This window comes from Lissotriton vulgaris, chromosome 3_1, assembly GCF_964263255.1.
Source record: "Lissotriton vulgaris chromosome 3_1, aLisVul1.2, whole genome shotgun sequence".
Taxonomy (NCBI): domain Eukaryota; kingdom Metazoa; phylum Chordata; class Amphibia; order Caudata; family Salamandridae; genus Lissotriton; species Lissotriton vulgaris.
The window spans coordinates 1,891,332,456-1,891,352,590 of NC_141689.1; the positions used below are offsets into that span (position 1 = coordinate 1,891,332,456).

Genomic DNA, 20,135 nt, shown 5'->3' on the forward strand with positions numbered 1-20,135 from the left:
ATGGGGCCATCTCCGATTCTGATTCCCTCAACATCGGCAAAGACACTAGGAGTCACCTTAAATGACGATCTCTCGCTGAAAACACAAGTGGGCCAGGTGTTCTCCAAGTGCTGTTTCCAACTCAGGAAGATTAGGAAGGTACGCCGCCTCCTTACACAGGAGGCCGTCACCCAGGTGGTGATAGCTGCGGTGCTGTCTCACCTGGACTACGCCACTTCTATATATCTTGGCATACCTCTCTATTTACTGAAGTGACTACAGATGGTCCAGAATTATGCAGCCAGAATGATTCTGAATCAACCTAGATGGCAATCTGCCACCCCACTACTCAGGAAACCTCACTGGCTCCCCATGGCCCAGCGTTGCACCTTTAAAACAGGTTGCACTATTTTTAAATAACTGCACTGCAAAAGCCCCAAATTTATTGATAAATTGATAATTAGGCACAACCCTTCCCGCAACTTGCGCTCAGCCCATCGTGCCCTTCTTTATACCCCCTCTTTCAGACGGAATCGCACAGGCGGCTGTCGATTTGCGACACTTGCTCCTCGCCTGTGGAACTCCTTTCCTCTTGAGATCCGGACCTGCCCAGACCTCATGAAATTCAGAAGAGCACCTAAGACCTGGCTCTATAAGCAAGCATACCACTAAAATCAAGCACACTACTAAAGCCCTCCGGAACCTGCTCCTTGTCTTCTCTACAGCGCCATGAAACCAATCGGTGTTAGTGCGCTCTATAAGCTCCTTTAACATTAACATTAACATTAACATGGGGCCTATTAGGATGTTGGGTGGATCACCACCGCCCATATGGCGGTGGCAATCCACCCGACATTTACCTCCGCCCGCCTCCCATTTCCCCCCGCCATATTAGGATGGCTGGAGGAACCCCGGCGGACGGAAAGACCATCCGCTGGTTTTCCGCCGGTCAAACAGGTGACCGGGCGGAAAAGGGGCTGTTTATGGTGGCGTTGACCGCCATCCATATTACAAATCAGGCGGAGATGTGCCTTTCCATGGCGGTGTTGCTGCCATGGAAAGCCGAGCGGTCTCTGAATTTGGGGCCCCCCCAGGATAATAGGGGCTTTGGGGGTGCACATGGGGGGTACCCATTGCACCCCCATGCATTTGCATGCACAACGTGGCAGGCACCACGCGGTGCCTGCCACGTTGTGCATGCAAATGCACAAGGTGCAGCCACAGCATTGTGGCGGGCGGTGCTGTGTGCACCTCCCGCACAATGTTGTGGATGAGCATGCCACCTCCACCGTGCCGGTGGCATCCTAATTGCTGGTGCAGGACCGCCACACCACTGGCGGTCAGACCCAGGCCTGCCATCCTAATAGGCCCCTATGTTTCTACATTACATTGTACAAACCTCTATTTCACTCCATGCCCCTACACCCCAGTGAAACTCTATACCACTCTACAACACTGTTCAACACCCTACAACACACCACTCCACTGTATTGTACTGTTCAAGACGCCATTCCAATATATAACACTTTACTTGACTCTACACTACATCGGTCTACTCTAGTACAAAATAGGCCTCCAAACTATACAACACGGCAATGCACTATGTATCAATTTACTACATTGTACACTACGAGATTCCACAAACCTCCACTCTTCTCTACTCTACTGTACGACACTACACTGTAAAACACTCTCCTCCACTTTACAACAGTAAACTCTACAACAGTATAGTGTACAACACTCTCCTCCACTCTACTGTAAATCACTCCCCTTAATGACACGCCACTTGATGACAGTGAATTCTATGATTTGGAGCACATTTTTATGAAAAATAAAAAATTACTGAAATTCAAAAAAAAAAAAAGGTGGAGCCTTTGTTATCGTTAGGAAAACTTTATTTATTCTTTCAATACATACCAAACTTAAAATAAACAAATATTAGAAATTCTAAAGCTATAGTTATAGTTATACCTTAAATTCATACATCTCACACCACCTTTAAATGAATATAACTTTATTTATTCTTTAACTACAAACCAAACAAACTGCACCAAAAAATGTAAAATTCTAACGTTATACTAATAATTTGTAACTTACGCATCACCTTCAAATCATTATTACTCACACACCACCTTGCACAATGTATTCAACTTAGTATCCATATTACATTACCCATAACTCTAAATATACATATGCACTTTAAATATACAGTCTACAATACATGAAAGGCACTCACTCAGGAGAGTTGCAATCCATAGTTGTTGACTTATGGAGTCTCTATCTCAATAAACAACTTTGGTTTACAACTCTCATGAATGAACACTTTTCATGTTTTGCGGACTGTTGATCTTTTTGACTGGAAAGTCTCCTCCAGTCATAGAGCTACACATTTCTGCTGTGGTTGGGGTGCAAAGGGAGCTTTTTTATTGGGCATGTGCACATATTAAATATATATATAATATATCTTTAAGTAAATGATGACAACTATTTAACGTTATATTATTTTAACTAATTTATATAAATTACTTTAAAGTTGATATTTGTTTAAAAATAATTTTTTTTACCTTTTCTGGTTGATGGTCTCTTACATTATATTCTTGACACAATATTTTGGTTGTTCCCATTATAAGTATAGGACCATGTTATTATGATGAATGATATTTTGACACAGTATATGAGTCTCTTGATAATTTGTCACCTTCAGTCACACCCCCGAACTTCACTGGACCGACCATCGCTGCATCCACTTCACCTTTCGGAAACCCATCACGCATCCCCACACCCAACAGTTCCCCTGCCGCAGCTGGAGCAAAGTCACCGAAGACCAGCTGAACACCACCCTTGCCCGAAGCCCACCCGTCGACCCCACCGACACCGCCGCCCGCAACCTCAGACAGTGGCTCGAAGACTGACATTCCTGACAGCTTCAACAACCTGACCGCCCCGACAGCCACAGAGACCTCCGACCTCACAGCTACCACCCACACCGATTCCCTGCTCTCATGGACCAACATAGATGACGACACCATCAAAATCATGAACACCATCCACTCCGGCTCTCCGTCAGACCCATGCCCTCACCACATCTTCAACAAAACCAGTGCCACAATTGCACCCCATCTCCGCAAGTACATCAACATCTCCTTCGAGACCGCAACCTTCCCAGAGAGCTGGAAGCACGCCAAAATTAACGCCTTACTCAAAAAACCCAAGGCGGACCCGAGAGACCTCAAGAACTTCTGGCCCAGCTCCCGTTCCCGGCGAAGGTCATCGAGAAGACCGTCAACAGACAACTGACCCGCTACCTCGAGGAGAACAGCATCCTACACCCGTCCCAGTCCGCGTTCCGCAGCAACCACAGCACCAAAACTGCCCTCATCACCGCCACCAATGACATCAGGGCCCAGCTGGACAACGTCAAAACCGCAGCCCTCATCCTCTTGGACCTATCAGCCGCCTTCGACACCGTCTGCCACCGCACCCTACGCACACACCTCCACAACACAGGGATCCGTGACAATGCTCTGGAATGGACCACCTCCTTGACCACCTCCTTCCTCTCCGGCAGAACCCAGAGCTTCCGCCTCCCCCTTTCCACTCCAAAGCCACTGAGATCATCTGCAGTGTACCCTAAGGATACTCCCTCAGCCCGACATTGTTCAACGTCTACATGGCACCGCTCGCCCACGTCGCCCGTATGCACAAACTCAACATCATCTCCTACACCAACGACACCCAGCTAATCCTCTCCCTCACCAAGAACCCCCTCACCACCAAAATCAACCTCCACGAAGGAATGAAAGCCGTCGCCAAGTGGATGAGGGACAGCCATCTGAAGCTGAACTCGGACAAGACGGAGGATCCTCCACCCCCTCGGATGACTCCTGGTGGCCGACCGCACTGGGAGCAGCACTGACACCCACCAACCATGCACGCAACCTGGGGTTCATCCTCGACTCAACACTCTCTATGACCAAGCAAGCCAACGCTGTCTCGTCCTCCTGCTTCAACACCCTCCGCATGCTCTGCAAGATCTACAGGTGGATCCCCACCAAAACAAGAAGAACGATCACCCAGGCCCTCGTCAGCATCAGGCTGGACTACGGTAACACCCTTTACGCAGGAGCCTTGGCCATACTCCTGAAACGACTACAACGCATACAGCACGCCTCTGCACGTGTGATCCTCGGCATCCCCCGCCACAGCCACATCACACCCCACCTGAGAGACCTGCACTGGCTCCTCGTCAACAAGAGATTCACCTTCAAGCTCCGCACCCATGCACACAAGGCACTCCACAACACCGGAATGGCATACCTTCTACACCCCGAACCGCCAGCTCCGCTCTGCAAACCTCACCCTCGCCACCGTCACCCGCATCAGAAGAACAACCACCGGCCGCAGATCATTCTCCCACCTCGGCGGTAAAACCTGGAACGCCATCCTCATCCTCCTATGGCAAACCCAGGACCTACTAACCTTCAGGAGACTTCTCAAGACCTGGCTATTCGAGCAGTAGCAGCAGCCCTCCCCAACCCCACCCCCAGCGCCTTGCGACCCTCACAGTTAAGTAGTGTGCTTTACAAATGTTCTGATTGATTGACTTATCGATTGATTTGTTTACAATATTCTTTCAGAAAACCTGTTGAATGATACCCTATGAGTCCCTGTGCTCTTCATGTTGAAATATTTTTCAATAGCACTGAAGATGCCTTAGTATATAAATAAACTATATTGCATACGGACAAACTGACACAGTACCATTGTATGTAAAACAATAGCAGCTCTCTTCACATGCTCACCCAGTTAAGAGCCAATATCACTAGGTGCAATACAGGGTGAGCTGGAAACCGCTGCAATGACTAGGTTTCTTATTCACTTGTGATGGCACCTTATAGCTGATGTCCAGACATATAATTTCAGCAGACCATCAGCAGCACTCTAAGAAGCTTTTCTTTGTATTTTAGGGGTAGGGAGGAATGGGTCTCAGTTAGTGCCCATTATAACACTCTACCCCTTCCCATTTTCTTTCACTCCGTGAAGAAGTTTTTTCAAGTTGGCATGGACAATATTATTGGTCAGATGTATATCTGACAAAAGAATATCCTCAATACTTGCTTTATAATTCTCAATCAAAGAGCCCTATGGACTACACTGTAACACTCATTTTGAAATAAGCTCTATGATGCTGGGTTGAACTATGTTGTGCTGTTTCTCCATCAAGCAATGCTCCTAGATTCATAAGTGCAGCATTATTCCCTCTAGTAAAATCCGACTCAAGTTACAATTCTAAATGTGTTTGTTGAACTTGGCCCTTTCTGTCGGGTCATCCCCAAACATTTTGCCTTCATCCTCCTGTTTTCTGCTAAGTTTTTGTTGGCTTTTACACTTTACTACTGCTAACCAGGGATATGTGCGTGTTCCCCATTCTTTAAACATGGTAGTTGTGATATTTTTTTTATGTTGTATTGTTTGTTTATTTGTTTTTGGATCTTTAGTGTATTTATTTCATTTAATGTTATTATTTTTTTTAATTTTTGAGTGTATGTTTAAAATGTTTGGAATATGTTATTTTTTTATATTATTGAAAAATGTTTATTTTTATGTTTAAATGTTATTTTCGGTATTGTTTATATGTATTTTATTGATGCTTGTGTCGTCGATATTATTTATATCGATGTTTTTGTTGTGTTTCATTTAATTTTAATGTTATCGATATTTATTTTTCCTTATTTTTGTTGTCAATATTTTAGTCAATGAGATTTTTTTAAACTACATTTTTCAACGTTTGTCGTATTTCTGGTTTGTGTATTGGTTGTCGATACTTTTGTATACGATATTGTTGACTCGATATTTTTGTAATTCGATGTTATAGGAGTTGATGTTGTACCAGTGATCCATATTTGTCACTACTACAAGGCTTACCTTCCCAATAGAATAACATTGTGTTGACTTATTACATTTAATAAGTGCTAAACTTCAATTTGTAGCAAGTAGGAATACTGAGTTTGGTGTCAAATGAATTCTAATTTAAAATATTATTTAATGGTAATGTTGAATTTTAAGTCACCATTCTAAAAATGACACTTTTGGAAAGGTGCCATGACTAGGTGTAGCTGGCAGTTGATCTTTGTGTATTGCTTCCATATAGTGAGAGAATAGGTGTTAACAGCATGGGTCACCTCTGACTTGATAGGAGCGGAGCTGTCACCTACCATACTTGCACATCACAAGGCCTTTGCATGAGCACACACATCACAAAGTCTCTGCCTGAGCACACTCATGAAGGGTTTGATACTAGTCTTTTGTATCCCCAGATAAGCTCCGACCAGGGCAGGGAGGCAGGAAACTCTAAACACCTCTGGGGGTGAAAACCTCCAAAACCTTCTCCTACTTCAAAGTGGGCACCAGGCATAAATTATGGACCCTCAGACCCAACTCTTCAGTACAACTCTGGACCTGTGGATACCTCAGAAGGGCTGCTGTGCTGCTCTGGTGTCAGAAGGACTGCCACTCTGCTGCCCTGGGCGCTGAAAAGGGAGACTGGACCTGCACCCTTCAGCCCAGGCTGAAATGACTCCAATGGGCAGCTGACTGATCTCCAGTTCTGAGCTACAGGGACATAGCAAGCTCCAGAAGCCTCCCTGCATCTGCCCGGCTGACCTGGACATGCAAGTGGACCTGAGCCCTGCTGGTCTCTGCTGGAGTGAGTTCCTGAGCCCCAAGAAGTGCCTCTCGGGTCCTGAACCCTTGGTGTGGCATCAGTTGAACTCTCTCTGCAAGAAAATGAGAAATCCTAATGTTCTGGGCTCTTTGCAAGAGTGAAGGGGCCTGTTTGCACCTACATCTTTCCACCCGCCAACGCAAAGCTCCAGTTGTGATGCCTGGCAATGCGTGATCTGCGCTTCAAGCTACAGCTTTGGCAGCATGCAGTGATCCCCAAGGTGATCTCCAGCAACAACTGGTCACGATGCACGACGGGATCTTCGTGTCCCATCGCAGTGGGTCTCAATTTGTGACTTTCACTTAAACTTGCATGACCACATAACCGCATGTGTTGCTTTGTGCTTTAACGCACTATACTTATCTTAAATCTTTAAAATGGCATACCTCCAGCTCTACTCATTGAGCTTTTATCGATTTGGACTAAAATCATTTATTAAATAGTTCTTTTTTTCTACATTGGTGTGGGATTTTTTTTGTGTTGTGTTTTCCCTTTATTACTTTATGAAGTGCTGCATAAATACTTTACACATTGCCTCTTAGGAAAGCCTGACTACTTTCATACCAAGCTACCAGAGAGTTGAGCACCTGTCAATTTAGTGCGTCCTTGTGTTTCACCCGGAGAGAGTACGGTTGCTGCAGGAGTAGGGTTTTACCCCTCTCAACTAGTAGCCAAACTTCCAACAGTATTTATCTGTTCTCCCTGAGAACAGTTGTTACGGTTAAGCTCGCAACATTATTCTTCTAGCCAGAGAGATAATTAAGGGGCTCATTACGATGGTGGGCGGACATGAGTAAGCTCACCATTGTTGCAGTATTTGGGACCGCCCGCCAGTCATGCGATTGTCCCACCACTGCAATCACGATGCGCCCACCAGTATGGCTGACGCATCCAGGGTATTTAACATTGCAGACAGTGCTGCTGCACCGTACTCAATGTCAAAATGTAATGCTGTGCATTTCCCTGCACTACGGTGCCTGCCAAGCAGTTCAGGGAAATGCAGGGGGTACCATGGGTACCCACGAAGTGCAGCAACACCTCCCCCCAAGACAAGAGGGGCCCCAACGGGCCCCCAAACCCAATCCCCGCCAGCCTTTCCATGGCGGTTGCACCGCCATGGAAAGGCTGGCTAATGCCAGCATTGTAATTTGGCGGACGGTGCCTGCTAGACACCGCCACCATTTCCCCGGTCCTGTCCGCCTCACCAGGCAATCCTAACGCTTGCGAAACGATTCCACGCACCATCGTAATATGGCGGGGGACATTGGCAATCAGATGGCGGAGGGCCCACCACCGCACAGCTGGCAGTGGCGGGTCTTCCGCCAACCTAATGACCCCCTAAGTGAGGTAACACTCACCACTGGCATTACCTTCCTTGTTCGTCTTGCTGGTCCCAGTCCTCACCACATCAGCTTCAGTCTCATTGTGGTACAGAATTCACCTATATTCAAAAAGATTAGTTTAGCCCCTACCAATATGGCTGTTTTATTAGATTAATTGAGGACAGGATCATTTTAGGACTGACCCATCCTTTTTGTCTGATGTGGCTTCAACTTTCGACCTCTCTCTGAACATAGTTCTTCCTGTGTTTTCCTTCTCCCTCTATATAGACGTAGTTTTGGGGCACTCTTTATATCTTCACAGAGCCCTTTCTCTCTCTCCAACGAACATCTTTTTTTCCGTCAAGTAGATTACATATTTGCTACAGTTAGGTTGTCTAATAAGGATCACCAACTTTGCATATATCCATTTGAAGTAGATGGGTTAAAATGTTTTTTTTGTTGTCCACTTGCCTATTTGAAAGCTGCTGTCCCTTTGCCATCTACTATCCATGGTAGATGTACTAAAATGCAATGTCTTCATCGTGGGCAGTTTTGAAGGGGGCTTCAATTAAGGATATTGGACCAGCAGCGCCTGGGCCTCTCCAAATACTTTTACTTCTCATTATAGACTGCATATGGGAAAGGTAATTTCTTCTTCTTCTTTAGATTCAGCTGAAGTGTCTGCTGTACAATAAAGTGTTTGTCTTTTGTTTTGCTGTGAATATAATAAATACCAACTGTCTGTTGCAGTTTCTGCTAGCGATTGTTAGACCTGTCATCCTTAGGGTGATCTTTCCACAGACTTTTTTTGCCATTTACCTACTGTTTTTGCTGATACTTTTTGTTGGCCTAAGGACGACTCTGAGCACTTTACCACCACTAACTAATGCTAAAGTGCATGTACTTCTCCCCTAAACATGATGACAATGGGTTTATACCTGATTGACATATTTCTTGTACTGATAAGTCCCTTGTAAAGTGATACACCATATACATAGGGCCTGTACTTCAGATGCTATTAGAGGGCTTTTAGGGATTTAGACCCAGATCTCTGTACTGGAGTGAATGTTTGACATTGTTCAGCAATCCATCCATCAATTGTTCTTTTTGCATGTGTCACCCTAAGAAGGAAGGGTATGCCTAGACGTGGGTCCCGTGCTCGCCATGCCACTGTATTCAAGCTATCCCAGCTGATGAGGGCTAATATCCGGTATACAACGTTTAGCACGCATTTTTTACAACGCACTACCATTACAACGCAAGCATTACTACGCATACCATTACAACGCATTGCGCTGGGGGGCGCTCAAGGATAGGGAATAAGTTTAATTTTATATCCAACACCTTCCCTAGTGTCCACGGGGACTGGAGTTGGAATATAAAATTATACTTACCACTATCCAGCACCTCAAAGCGCTATGCGTTGTAACGGTATTCGTTGTAAATACCGCGTTGTAAAGGTATGCGTGGTAATAGTATGCGTGCTAACGTCATACATCCGGGCTAATATCCTGATACCAGTCTTAGGATGCTTGTTTCCACTCCAGAGAGGGAGAAAATTACAAAAAACAATTTGATGGACAGAATGTAGATCAATGTCTCACCTTCACCCCAGTACAAGGATCTGGGCCTAAATCCATCGTTTTTTGCACTCCACACCACCCTGGGTTAGATAATGGCTTTATGCAAATCAGCTCTGACCCTGTGCCCCATGGGAACAGTCCAGTCCGAACTACACAGCCATATCTTTCCCAGACCGGAATCAAGCATCCGAGGACCGGACCGGTTTCGAGGTAACACCTCTCATCAGCCCGGCTAGCTTGACTCCAATGGTGTGGAGGCTCTGGGACCCACGTCTGAGCTACCCCAGTACACTCAGGGAGAAAATTACAAAAAACAATTTGATGAACAGAATGTAGATCAATGTCTTACATTCACCCCAGTACAAGGATCTGGGCCTAAATCCATCGTTTTTTGCACTCCACACCACTCAGACGTGGGTCGCAGGCACTCCACACCACTGGAGTCAAGCTAGCCGGGCTGATGAGAGGTGTTACCTCGAAACCGGTCCGGTCCTCGGATGCTTGATTCCGTTCTGGGAAGGACATGGCTTTTGTAGTTCGGACTGGACTGTTCCCATGGGGCACAGGGTCAGAGCTGATTTGCATATCGCCATTGTCTAGCCCAGGGTGGTGTGGAGTGCAAAAAAACGATGGATTTGGGCCCAGATCTTTTGACTGGGGTGAATGTGTGACATTGATCCACATTCGGTCCATCACCTGTTTTGTTTGCAATACCGCCATAAGTGCGCTGGGGATGCTCAGACGTGGGTCCCAGGCACTCCACACCACTGGAGTCAAGCTAGCCGGGCTGATGAGAGGTGTTACCTCGAAACCGGTCCAGTCCTCGGATGCTTGATTCCATTCTGGGAAGGACATGGCTTTTGTAGTTCGGACTGGACTGTTCCCATGGGGCACAAGGTCAGAGCTGATTTGCATATCGCCATTGTCTAACCCAGGGTGGTGTGGAGTGCAAAAAAACTATGGATTTGGGCCCAGATCTTTTGACTGGGGTGAATGTGTGACATTGATCCACATTCGGTCCATCACCTGTTTTGTTTGCAATACCGCCATAAGTGCGCTGGGGATGCTCAGACGTGGGTCCCAGGCACTCCACACCACTGAAGTCAAGCTAGCCGGGCTGATGAGAGGTGTTACCTCGAAACCAGTCCGGTCCTCGGATGCTTGATTCCGTTCTGGGCAGGACATGGCTTTTGTAGTTCGGACTGGACTGTTCCCATGGGGTACAGGGTCAGAGCTGATTTGCATATCGCCATTGTCTAACCCAGGGTGGTGTGGAGTGCAAAAAAACGATGGATTTGGGCCCAGATCTTTTGACTGGGGTGAATGTGTGACATTGATCCACATTCGGTCCATCACCTGTTTTGTTTGCAATACCGCCATAAGTGCGCTGGGGATGCTCAGATGTGGGTCCCAGGCACTCCATACCACTGGAGTCAAGCTAGCCGGGCTGATGAGAGGTGTTACCTCAAAACCGGTCCGGTCCTCGGATGCTTGATTCCGTTCTGGGAAGGACATGGCTTTTGTAGTTCGGACTGGACTGTTCCCATGGGGCACGGGGTCAGAGCTGATTTGCATATCGCCATTGTCTAACCCAGGGTGGTGTGGAGTGCAAAAAAACGATGGATTTGGGCCCAGATCTTTTGACTGGGGTGAATGTGTGACATTGATCCACATTCGGTCCATCACCTGTTTTGTTTGCAATACCGCCATAAGTGCGCTGGGGATGCTCAGACGTGGGTCCCAGGCACTCCACACCACTGGAGTCAAGCTAGCCAGGCTGATGAGAGGCGTTACCTCGAAACCGGTCCGGTCCTCGGATGCTTGATTCCGTTCTGGGAAGCACATGGCTTTTGTAGTTCGGACTGGACTGTTCCCATGGGGCACAGGGTCAGAGCTGACTTGCATATCGCCATTGTCTAACCCAGGGTGGTGTTGAGTGCAAAAAAAACGATGGATTTGGGCCCAGATCTTTTGACTGGGGTGAATGTGTGACATTGATCCACATTCGGTCCATCACCTGTTTTGTTTGCAATACCGCCATAAGTGCGCTGGGGATGCTCAGACGTGGGTCCCAGGCACTCCACACCACTGGAGTCAAGCTAGCCGGGCTGATGAGAGGTGTTACCTCAAAACCGGTCCGGTCCTCGGATGCTTGATTCCGTTCTGGGAAGGACATGGCTTTTGTAGTTCGGACTGGACTGTTCCCATGGGGCACAGGGTCAGAGCTGATTTGCATATCACCATTGTCTAACCCAGGGTGGTGTGGAGTGCAAAAAAACAATGGATTTGGGCCCAGATCTTTTGACTGGGGTGAATGTGTGACATTGATCCACATTCAGTCCATCACCTGTTTTGTTTGCAATACCGCCATAAGTGCGCTGGGGATGCTCAGACGTGGGTCCCAGGCACTCCACACCACTGGAGTCAAGCTAGCCGGGCTGATGAGAGGTGTTACCTCGAAACCGGTCCGGTCCTCGGATGCTTGATTCCGTTCTGGGAAGGACATGGCTTTTGTAGTTCGGACTGGACTGTTCCCATGGGGCACAGGGTCAGAGCTGATTTGCATATCGCCATTGTCTAACCCAGGGTGGTGTGGAGTGCAAAAAAACGATGGATTTGGGCCCAGATCTTTTGACTGGGGTGAATGTGTGACATTGATCCACATTCGGTCCATCACCTGTTTTGTTTGCAATACCGCTATAAGTGCGCTGGGGATGCTCAGACGTGGGTCCCAGGCACTCCACACCACTGGAGTCAAGCTAGCCGGGCTGATGAGAGGTGTTACCTCGAAACCGGTCCGGTCCTCGGATGCTTGATTCCGTTCTGGGAAGGACATGGCTTTTGTAGTTCGGACTGGACTGTTCCCATGGGGCACAGGGTCAGAGCTGATTTGCATATCGCCATTGTCTAACCCAGGGTGGTGTGGAGTGCAAAAAAACGATGGATTTGGGCCCAGATCTTTTGACTGGGGTGAATGTGTGACATTGATCCACATTCGGTCCATCACCTGTTTTGTTTCCACTCCAGAGAGGACCTGGCCTGGCAGTTCTGGCAGGACTGTTCCCATGGGAGCAGGGTCCAGACTGATTTGCATATAGCTAGGTCCAAACTGGAATGTCATAGTGAGCAAACAACAATGGATTTACGCCCCGATCTCTTCACTGGGGTGAATGTTTTATATTTTTCCACATTTTGTCCATCAATTGTTCTTTTTTCACTAGCAGGCCGGCAGCACTAATTGTGCCACCCACATAAGTAGCCTTTCAAACCTGTCTCAAGCCAGCCACAGCAGTGCCTGTGTGTACAGTTTACTGCCACTTCGCCTTGAATTTTTAAAAACCACTTGCCAAGCCTTAAACTCCCCTTTAATTGCATATTTAGGGAGAGTGTGTGGCATAAAGGCAAGAGTTGCCGACTTTGGAGCTGGGGATCCAGGTTTGAGTCTCAGCTTTGGCTCAGCATCCTGTGATTCTGGGCAAATCACTTAATCTCCCCGTACCTAGGAACAACACCTAGAGACTCACACGGGTGATTAGCAGCGCTTTACAAATTTGAGTATTATTAATATTATTATTTATAAGTCAATCAATCAAAACATTTATAGAGTGCGCTACTCACCCGTGAGGGTCTTAAGGCGCTGAAGGGAGGGGGGGGCTGCTACTGCTCGAATAGCCAGGTCTTGAGGTGCCTCCTGAAGGTGAGATGGTCCTGGATCAGTCGTAGGTGTGCGGGGAGGGAGTTCCATGTCTTGGCGGCCAGGTAGGAGAACGATCTTCCTCCGGTTGTGGTTCTGCGGATCCGCGGAACGATGGCGAGGGCAAGGCTGGCGGAGCGGAGCCGGCGGGTGGGAGGGTAGAACGTGAGGCGGTTGTTGAGGTATTCGGGGCCCATGTCATGTAGAGCTTTGTGTGCGTGGGTGAGGAGCCTGAATGTGATCCTCTTGTTGACGGGGAGCCAGTGCAGGTCTCTCCGGTGGGCTGATATGTGGCTATGGCGAGGGATGTCGAGGATGAGTTGTGCGGAGGCGTTCTGTATGCATTGTAGTCTGTTCTGGAGTTTGGTGGTGGTTCCTGCGTATAGGTTGTTTCCGTAGTCCAGTCGGCTAGTGACGAGGGCCTGGGTCACCGTCTTTCTGGTTTCGGTGGGGATCCACCGGAATATCTTTCGGAGCATGCGCAGGGTGTTGAAGCATGATGACGAGACGGCGTTGACTTGCTTGGTCATCGTGAGGGTGGAGTCCAGGATGAATCCCAGGTTGCATGCGTGGTCCGAGGGTGTTGGTGCGGAGCCCAGTGCTGAGGGCCACCAGGAGTCGTCCCAGGCGGAGGGGGATAAGTCACCCCTATGGTAGGCCCTAAGTAACCCTACAGGCAGGGTACTAGGTAAGTAAAAGGTAGGACATGTACCTTTTTGATTTGCTTATCCTGGAAGTAACAGACATCCTATTTCATTTTTCACTACTAGGAGGCCTACTCCTCTCATTTGCTAGTATTAGAAATTCCTTAATACTTTAAGGATGTAATTCCTGTTTAGAGAGGAGTAACTTTTTCATGTTACGTATGTCTGGAATGGTAATGATAAATCCTCCTTACTGGTGAAGTTGGATGTAACCTTACTGTTTTAGAAATTGCACTTTTAGAAAGTGGATGTTTTTATGCACTTACTGCTCAGTGTCTGTCAGCCTGTCTCCAATATACGTCGGGGAAGGGTGACATCTACACTCTGTGCATTGCCTCTAAAAACCACAACACAGGAATGATAGGTGTGTCTGAGTATTCATCTACATACATCTGCATTCCGTTGGATTTGCCTGGGCAGGATGGAAGGGTGGGGCTAACACTACACTTGACTAGGCTGTGTCCTGTCACAACACAAAATACTTATTACCCCCACCCCATCACAGACACACACTGATAGCCTGGCAGGCAGGACTGGGTTGAAAGGGATACTTGTTCACTTCAGAGAGCTGCTTTGAAGTCACCCCTCACATCAAAGGCACTTTTGGGTACTTGATCTCTGGTCCCATATAATCAGTCACTACTGAGCTTGTAACTAAGGTCTGCCAGAAGGACTGCTGTGCTACTTAAAGGAAACAAAACAGGACTGCTGATCTGGAAGGTCTGCTTTTCTGTTTGTTGCCCTGCTGTTCTCTGATTTTGCTGAAGGAGAGCTGGACTCTGCCTTCACTCCAGGTGATATTCAAAGGCTTGTTGGCATGCCTCCTGTTGCTTGAGATGCAGGGATATCAAAGTCTCTACCCCTGTGCCAGTGCTTGGCTCACTGGGAGTGGCCCAGATGCTTGCAACACAGATTTTAATGAATTACTTGGTTGTGTGTAACAGAACTGCGCAGGAGTAAAATCGGCGCATTGCATCGGAACCAATGCTTTTCCTCCAGAGAGCGACGATTTGGACAGCTGCAGCTTGGTGAGATCAACGCATCTCACCAAGATGCATGGCAGAATCTGCCTCATCGCTCAACACCTCTTGACTCCAGCAACCGTCTTCAGAATTGAAGCATCGCCTTTACTGCATGGAGAAGATCAACACATCTTGTTGTTTGCGACCAGGAAAAGTACTTTGTTCACCGGCGCCTTCATGAGTCCTGCAGCCGGATGGAGCTCCATCGCGGTCAGCCCAAACTTTGACTTGGCCCCGGTGCAGCATGACCTAAAGAAACCTTTTTGGCGCTACTTGCTTCAAAGCGCTTTACTGCATATCGTTTTAAAAATATAATATCTCAACGTCTATACATTGCATTTTTGTCAATTTGGTCTTGTGTTGTTCAAAATATAATATGCTATTGTTCTAAAGCTCTGAGGAGTTCGTTTGTGGTGTATTCATTGTGTTACTGTGTATGTGTGTCTGTTTCACAAATACTTAACACATTGTCTCTTTAGATAAGCCTGACTGCTTTGTGCCAACCTTCCAGAGGATGAGCACAGGTTATCTTTTAGTGTGTATCTGGCTTACCCGGACTAGGAATGGTAGTTCCTACCTGGCCTGGGTGCATACCTCAGTCAACCAGGAATCCCACTTCTAACAGTGATGTTTTTATTTATCTCACAATTTTTACTTTGCTTGGATATACTGTGGGGACTGGGATGAGGAAGACGGATGAGAAACGTAATACTCAGATTACTTTGCAGTACGATTCATAACTCCAAGTTGTAGTCTTCCTCATCACAGTCCTAGTTCCCCCTTCTACTCTTTCAGGCTGCTTGATTTCAAATTCTTTAAGGAAAGTAAATATTGTGTGAGGTTATGTTTTGGCTTTTATATCAAGGTGTGTGTAGGGTTAGTGTACTCTTTATGGGTCATAGAAAGGAAGTTCAGTAGCAACCATATTCATAAGGGTTAAGAAAATATTTTCTAAAATAAGAGAATTCAGTTCCTAGATAAGACTGAACCGCATGCTGTGTGGACAGTGATGAAGAAGGCTATGTCGCAAACTAATGAAGCTTAAAGGTAAGTAATCCGAGCTCTACTGTAGTCTTCAGGTCCCAAGTTTGAATTTTATAAAAACGAGTCAGTCAACTGCGATAGTAAATTCAGTTAAATTATTGGGTAATCTTAACACCAGTAATTTATAATGGTTTCAAATATCAGAACTATGGCATCAAAAGTTAAATTAATCTTACATGTGATATTGTTTTCCATCTAACTGTTCCTGTACTATTTTTCAGGTTCCATCAGCTCCTGGGTGGTCATTTTTATATTACCAATCAACAGTGCTCTCAATCCACTTCTTTACACCCTCACCACAAGACCCTTCAAAGAACTGATTGGTCAAATTTGGACTAACTACAAGCAGCGGCGGTCCAGAAGAAACAAGCATAATCAAAAGGCCTACACACCTTCATTTTTCTGGGTGGAGATGTGGCCGCTGCAGGACAATTCCCCAGAACTAATCAAGCCGGATGCATTCATGGACTCATGTGAAATGTCAGTCACTACACATTCCACGAGACTGAACTCCTATTCATGAGAACACCTGAATTGAACATTTGTGAGAGGGTTTGCATCCAATCGTATGCAGTGCGCCTTACAACTGCTCTCATTTGGCTGCAAAGTACTGATTTACTGTACCCTATCCATGACTAAGAGGTTGCCCCAAGAGAAGACAACTACTATACACCAACAGACATTCAAGAGTCAGAGTGTCATTCCTGAGAAGGAGGTTTTTAACGTGATATAGTTGTGATTAATCGAACATTTGCATTGAAATGGAAAATGCATAATGAATGCTCTTAAACTAATGGAATGGTGAAGGTGTCATCAAACTAAAGCCAATCAGCTTGCCAAATACTTACCTTTGTCACTTGAAGACCAATTGTTTTCTTTTCCCTTTTTTGGAGTGTGAAGATTAACAGTGACATCCTGTATCACAATTTATTTTCTTTAGATGTTTGTATAAAACGGATGGACACTTAACATTTATTTTTTTAAAGACGCGGCGTTTAGCTTCTTCCGCTTTTCATGATGTTGGTACAGGACGTGCATACAGATCCTATGAACCCACTGCAATCGATACTATTTACCAGCAGGTGAAAATCGTGGAGAGATTTATGTGAAAGAAGCATTAGCCATACCTGGGTATAACACTAAACTAAATTTTAAAAGAATAAATGCACTATAAGGATTTAGGCTCATTATTCATATTAATGTAAAAATACCTGAGCTAAGTCAGTGTATTTGGTTGTCCATCATTTTTTTAATCATTTATACAGAAGTTAATTATTCCATATGGAACTGGATAAGGAGGGAGGGTAAAAATATGTTAACTACAATATCTGAAGATAAATGCATGAGATGCAAAGTCTTCAAACTATGTTGATGGGCAGAAATATAAAATAATCTTTTCACATGCAAACCCAACTATCCAGGTACTCAAGGATATAAATGGGTCCACTCAATGACAGAGTGAGATAAAGCAGCATGGAGCCTGTTCTAGTGCTCAATAATTTACGACAGAATGTTTCCCTTTTCCATCTGAAAGGAGTTCTCTAAGGGATTACTGGCACTCATAAATAGTTTTAAAAGTGCACACAGTTCTGCCACAGAAATGGAGAAATGTGCACTTGCACATCCCACTCAAGGCATGGGAAGAAGGCATTCCATGGTGTGGTTTGCATTGAAAGTTTGGGAACACCCACAAGCATACACCTTTTTGGTCGGCCAAAAACTTTGATCTAACCGTTTTCCAACCTGCAGGACAGGATTTCCATGGGAAAAGGAGAACGGAATACTCCCACATTTGGTGAGGATGTAGGCAAAGGGATTTCTCTGGCAGAGAAAAAAAAATTTGTTTTAGCAAAGAAGGATCCATTTCCCCTGTGTGGACTTCCCCGCTATGGAGAACTCAAACCAGGAATAACAGCCGCTAGGAAGAGTCACCTGACATTCCCAAGAGTATGTCTCGATGCCTGCACTTGGCACAGCTTTCCAAGCGTACTACTGAAAATGTTGGTGAATACCAAAAATTAATAGGTCTCCACCCGCAAATAAATAGTAATCTAGCGTTGCAGATGTAGCAATTTTTTGTGGAGCAGGCTACAAGTGTTGAGCATCAACTTGATACATGATCACAACTGTTTGCATCACCCACTAAAACACCCCCATACAATATAAAAGATATGATCCAAAACTGAGCGAGACAGGAAATGTAACTATATATGTTACCATGGTATGAACTTGCACCCAGTAGTGTTGTAACTTGAGTCAAAACCAAAACTTGCAGGGAAGATCCCCGGAGTATTGCTGACATCTGGCACAAAGATTACAAAGAGTTGGATATCCCTCCTTCAGCTACTTGGAGAAAGATTATGCTGTTGTACTTTTTAAAATAAAAATAGTTTAGCATAGTCTGTGAAAATAACTTCAGTGGCCTAATGCATTTCATGCCAATATTTTTCTGGTATGTCTTTAGTAATGACAAGTCATATATATTTTTGTAGGGTTTTATTAAGGCTGGAAACTGTAAGAAATTACAAAGTAGCTAAACTTAGGAAAATTGGGGTTCAACCACCAAAGTACATTTATAGAGCACTGAACACCCAAAACAACTAAGCACAGCAGCAGTCATCCACTACAAACGCAAAAGAGGAATATTTCTATGGCATCCTAAATGAGAGCTGCTGCTCCTGGTACCAGATTCCGTAATGTGTTAGCATGAGATATGATGGCAATCACACCTGCTGTGTTTTTTGGCAATTCAAGGAATAGGTTACTGCTAGACCTCTAAGGCCCTGATTGCATGTTCAGGAATACATTTCTATTTATGTGCAGACATGAGTTTGCACAGGGGTGAGGATTATGAGTTGCATAATAATTAACACACCCACACAATTGTGTTCTGATAGATTCAGGCAGGTTAAACGTGCTAACATTTATAGCAGAGAAAAGGCCGGGGAAAAAAATAAACCTGCAGAATTTGGGCCATATTCATCAACACTTTCCACTGATGCATAGTCAAGCAAAATGTCACAAAGCAATGCATGGGTATTTACTTTCCAGTGCAAAAGGCATTTTGCGCTAGAAAGGTCCCCTTTTTTCAGCACAAAAAGCCCGAAGCTCTGCTTTGCAACATGTGGGCATTACAATGCAAAAACACCCCTCATTTTTTAAGGAAAGCCCAATTTACTAAGCTAGCCATATTTAGATTCGCTTAAAAACGAAGGCCTCCTTGAAGCAGGCGCTAAAAGGAGAAATGTTTCCATTTATCATTCATCAAGTGTTTGGGATCCTTCTGTGTTTGGCTTGACATAGGAAGTTGTGTTGGAAGGGTAAGCTTCCGGTACAAATCCTATGCTAGAAAGCTCATATTCATCTCCGTGACTCTGTGCAGCATAGAGGAAGACCACAACAACAGGCCAATTTTATTAGGCATGGCAAATTTGGTTGTTGCACTGAATTGCGTTAATAATTTGGAAATCTGTCCCTTATGTGTGTTAAATAAAGATTCTGCATGGCAAGACTAATTTCCAAGTCAAAAACACAGAATGTGAGTGTGGTATCTCCCACCTCTGTTACCCCCGGCGGCTCCGCGCCTAATGGAGCTGCTCGCGGTGACATCACTTCGAATGTCACCGCGACCAGCATTCCAGAGCGAGCGCCGGCGACTGTGTGAAGAGGATCTCGGCATAGAGGCTGTGGCTGAGGTCGACAGGATAACTTAATGTTAATAAACAAGTTTGGCGAACCTTTCTACCCGTCTTGTGTGTGTGATTAAGCACACTTTCACACTGGCGACGAGGGCTGGTTCTTTCCTGCGACCTCAACACACTGAAGAAAAGGAAGAACGAGGAAACTGAAGCGGACGTCTGCTGAATGTGTATGGAAGCGCCGCGGTGAAGTACAGTTAAGGCTCTAAAGCGAGTGAGGGAGCAGCAGTGATTGGAACATCACGAGGGTGACTGCGTCTGCCATCCGTCAAGCCTGTCATCCGTCTACTGAAAGTAAGGTGACCCCTGCCAGCAACCTCTGCGCGCATGTTAGTGGCGTAACTGTTTGACTTTATGGCCCCACG

General features: G+C 45.8%; 1 protein-coding gene across 1 annotated transcript in view; it reads left to right on the top strand.

Annotated features, from left to right (window-relative positions):
- RXFP1 (relaxin family peptide receptor 1) overlaps positions 1-19,576 on the top strand; it is a 955,071-nt gene extending 935,495 nt beyond the window's left edge. Inside the window, exon 18 of the mRNA XM_086962355.1 lies at positions 16,294-19,576. Within this exon, the coding sequence (XP_086818481.1) occupies positions 16,294-16,595 (302 nt within the window). The 3' untranslated portion in view covers positions 16,596-19,576. The remainder of the gene's footprint in view (positions 1-16,293) is intronic.
- The last annotated feature ends 559 nt before the right edge of the window (positions 19,577-20,135 follow it).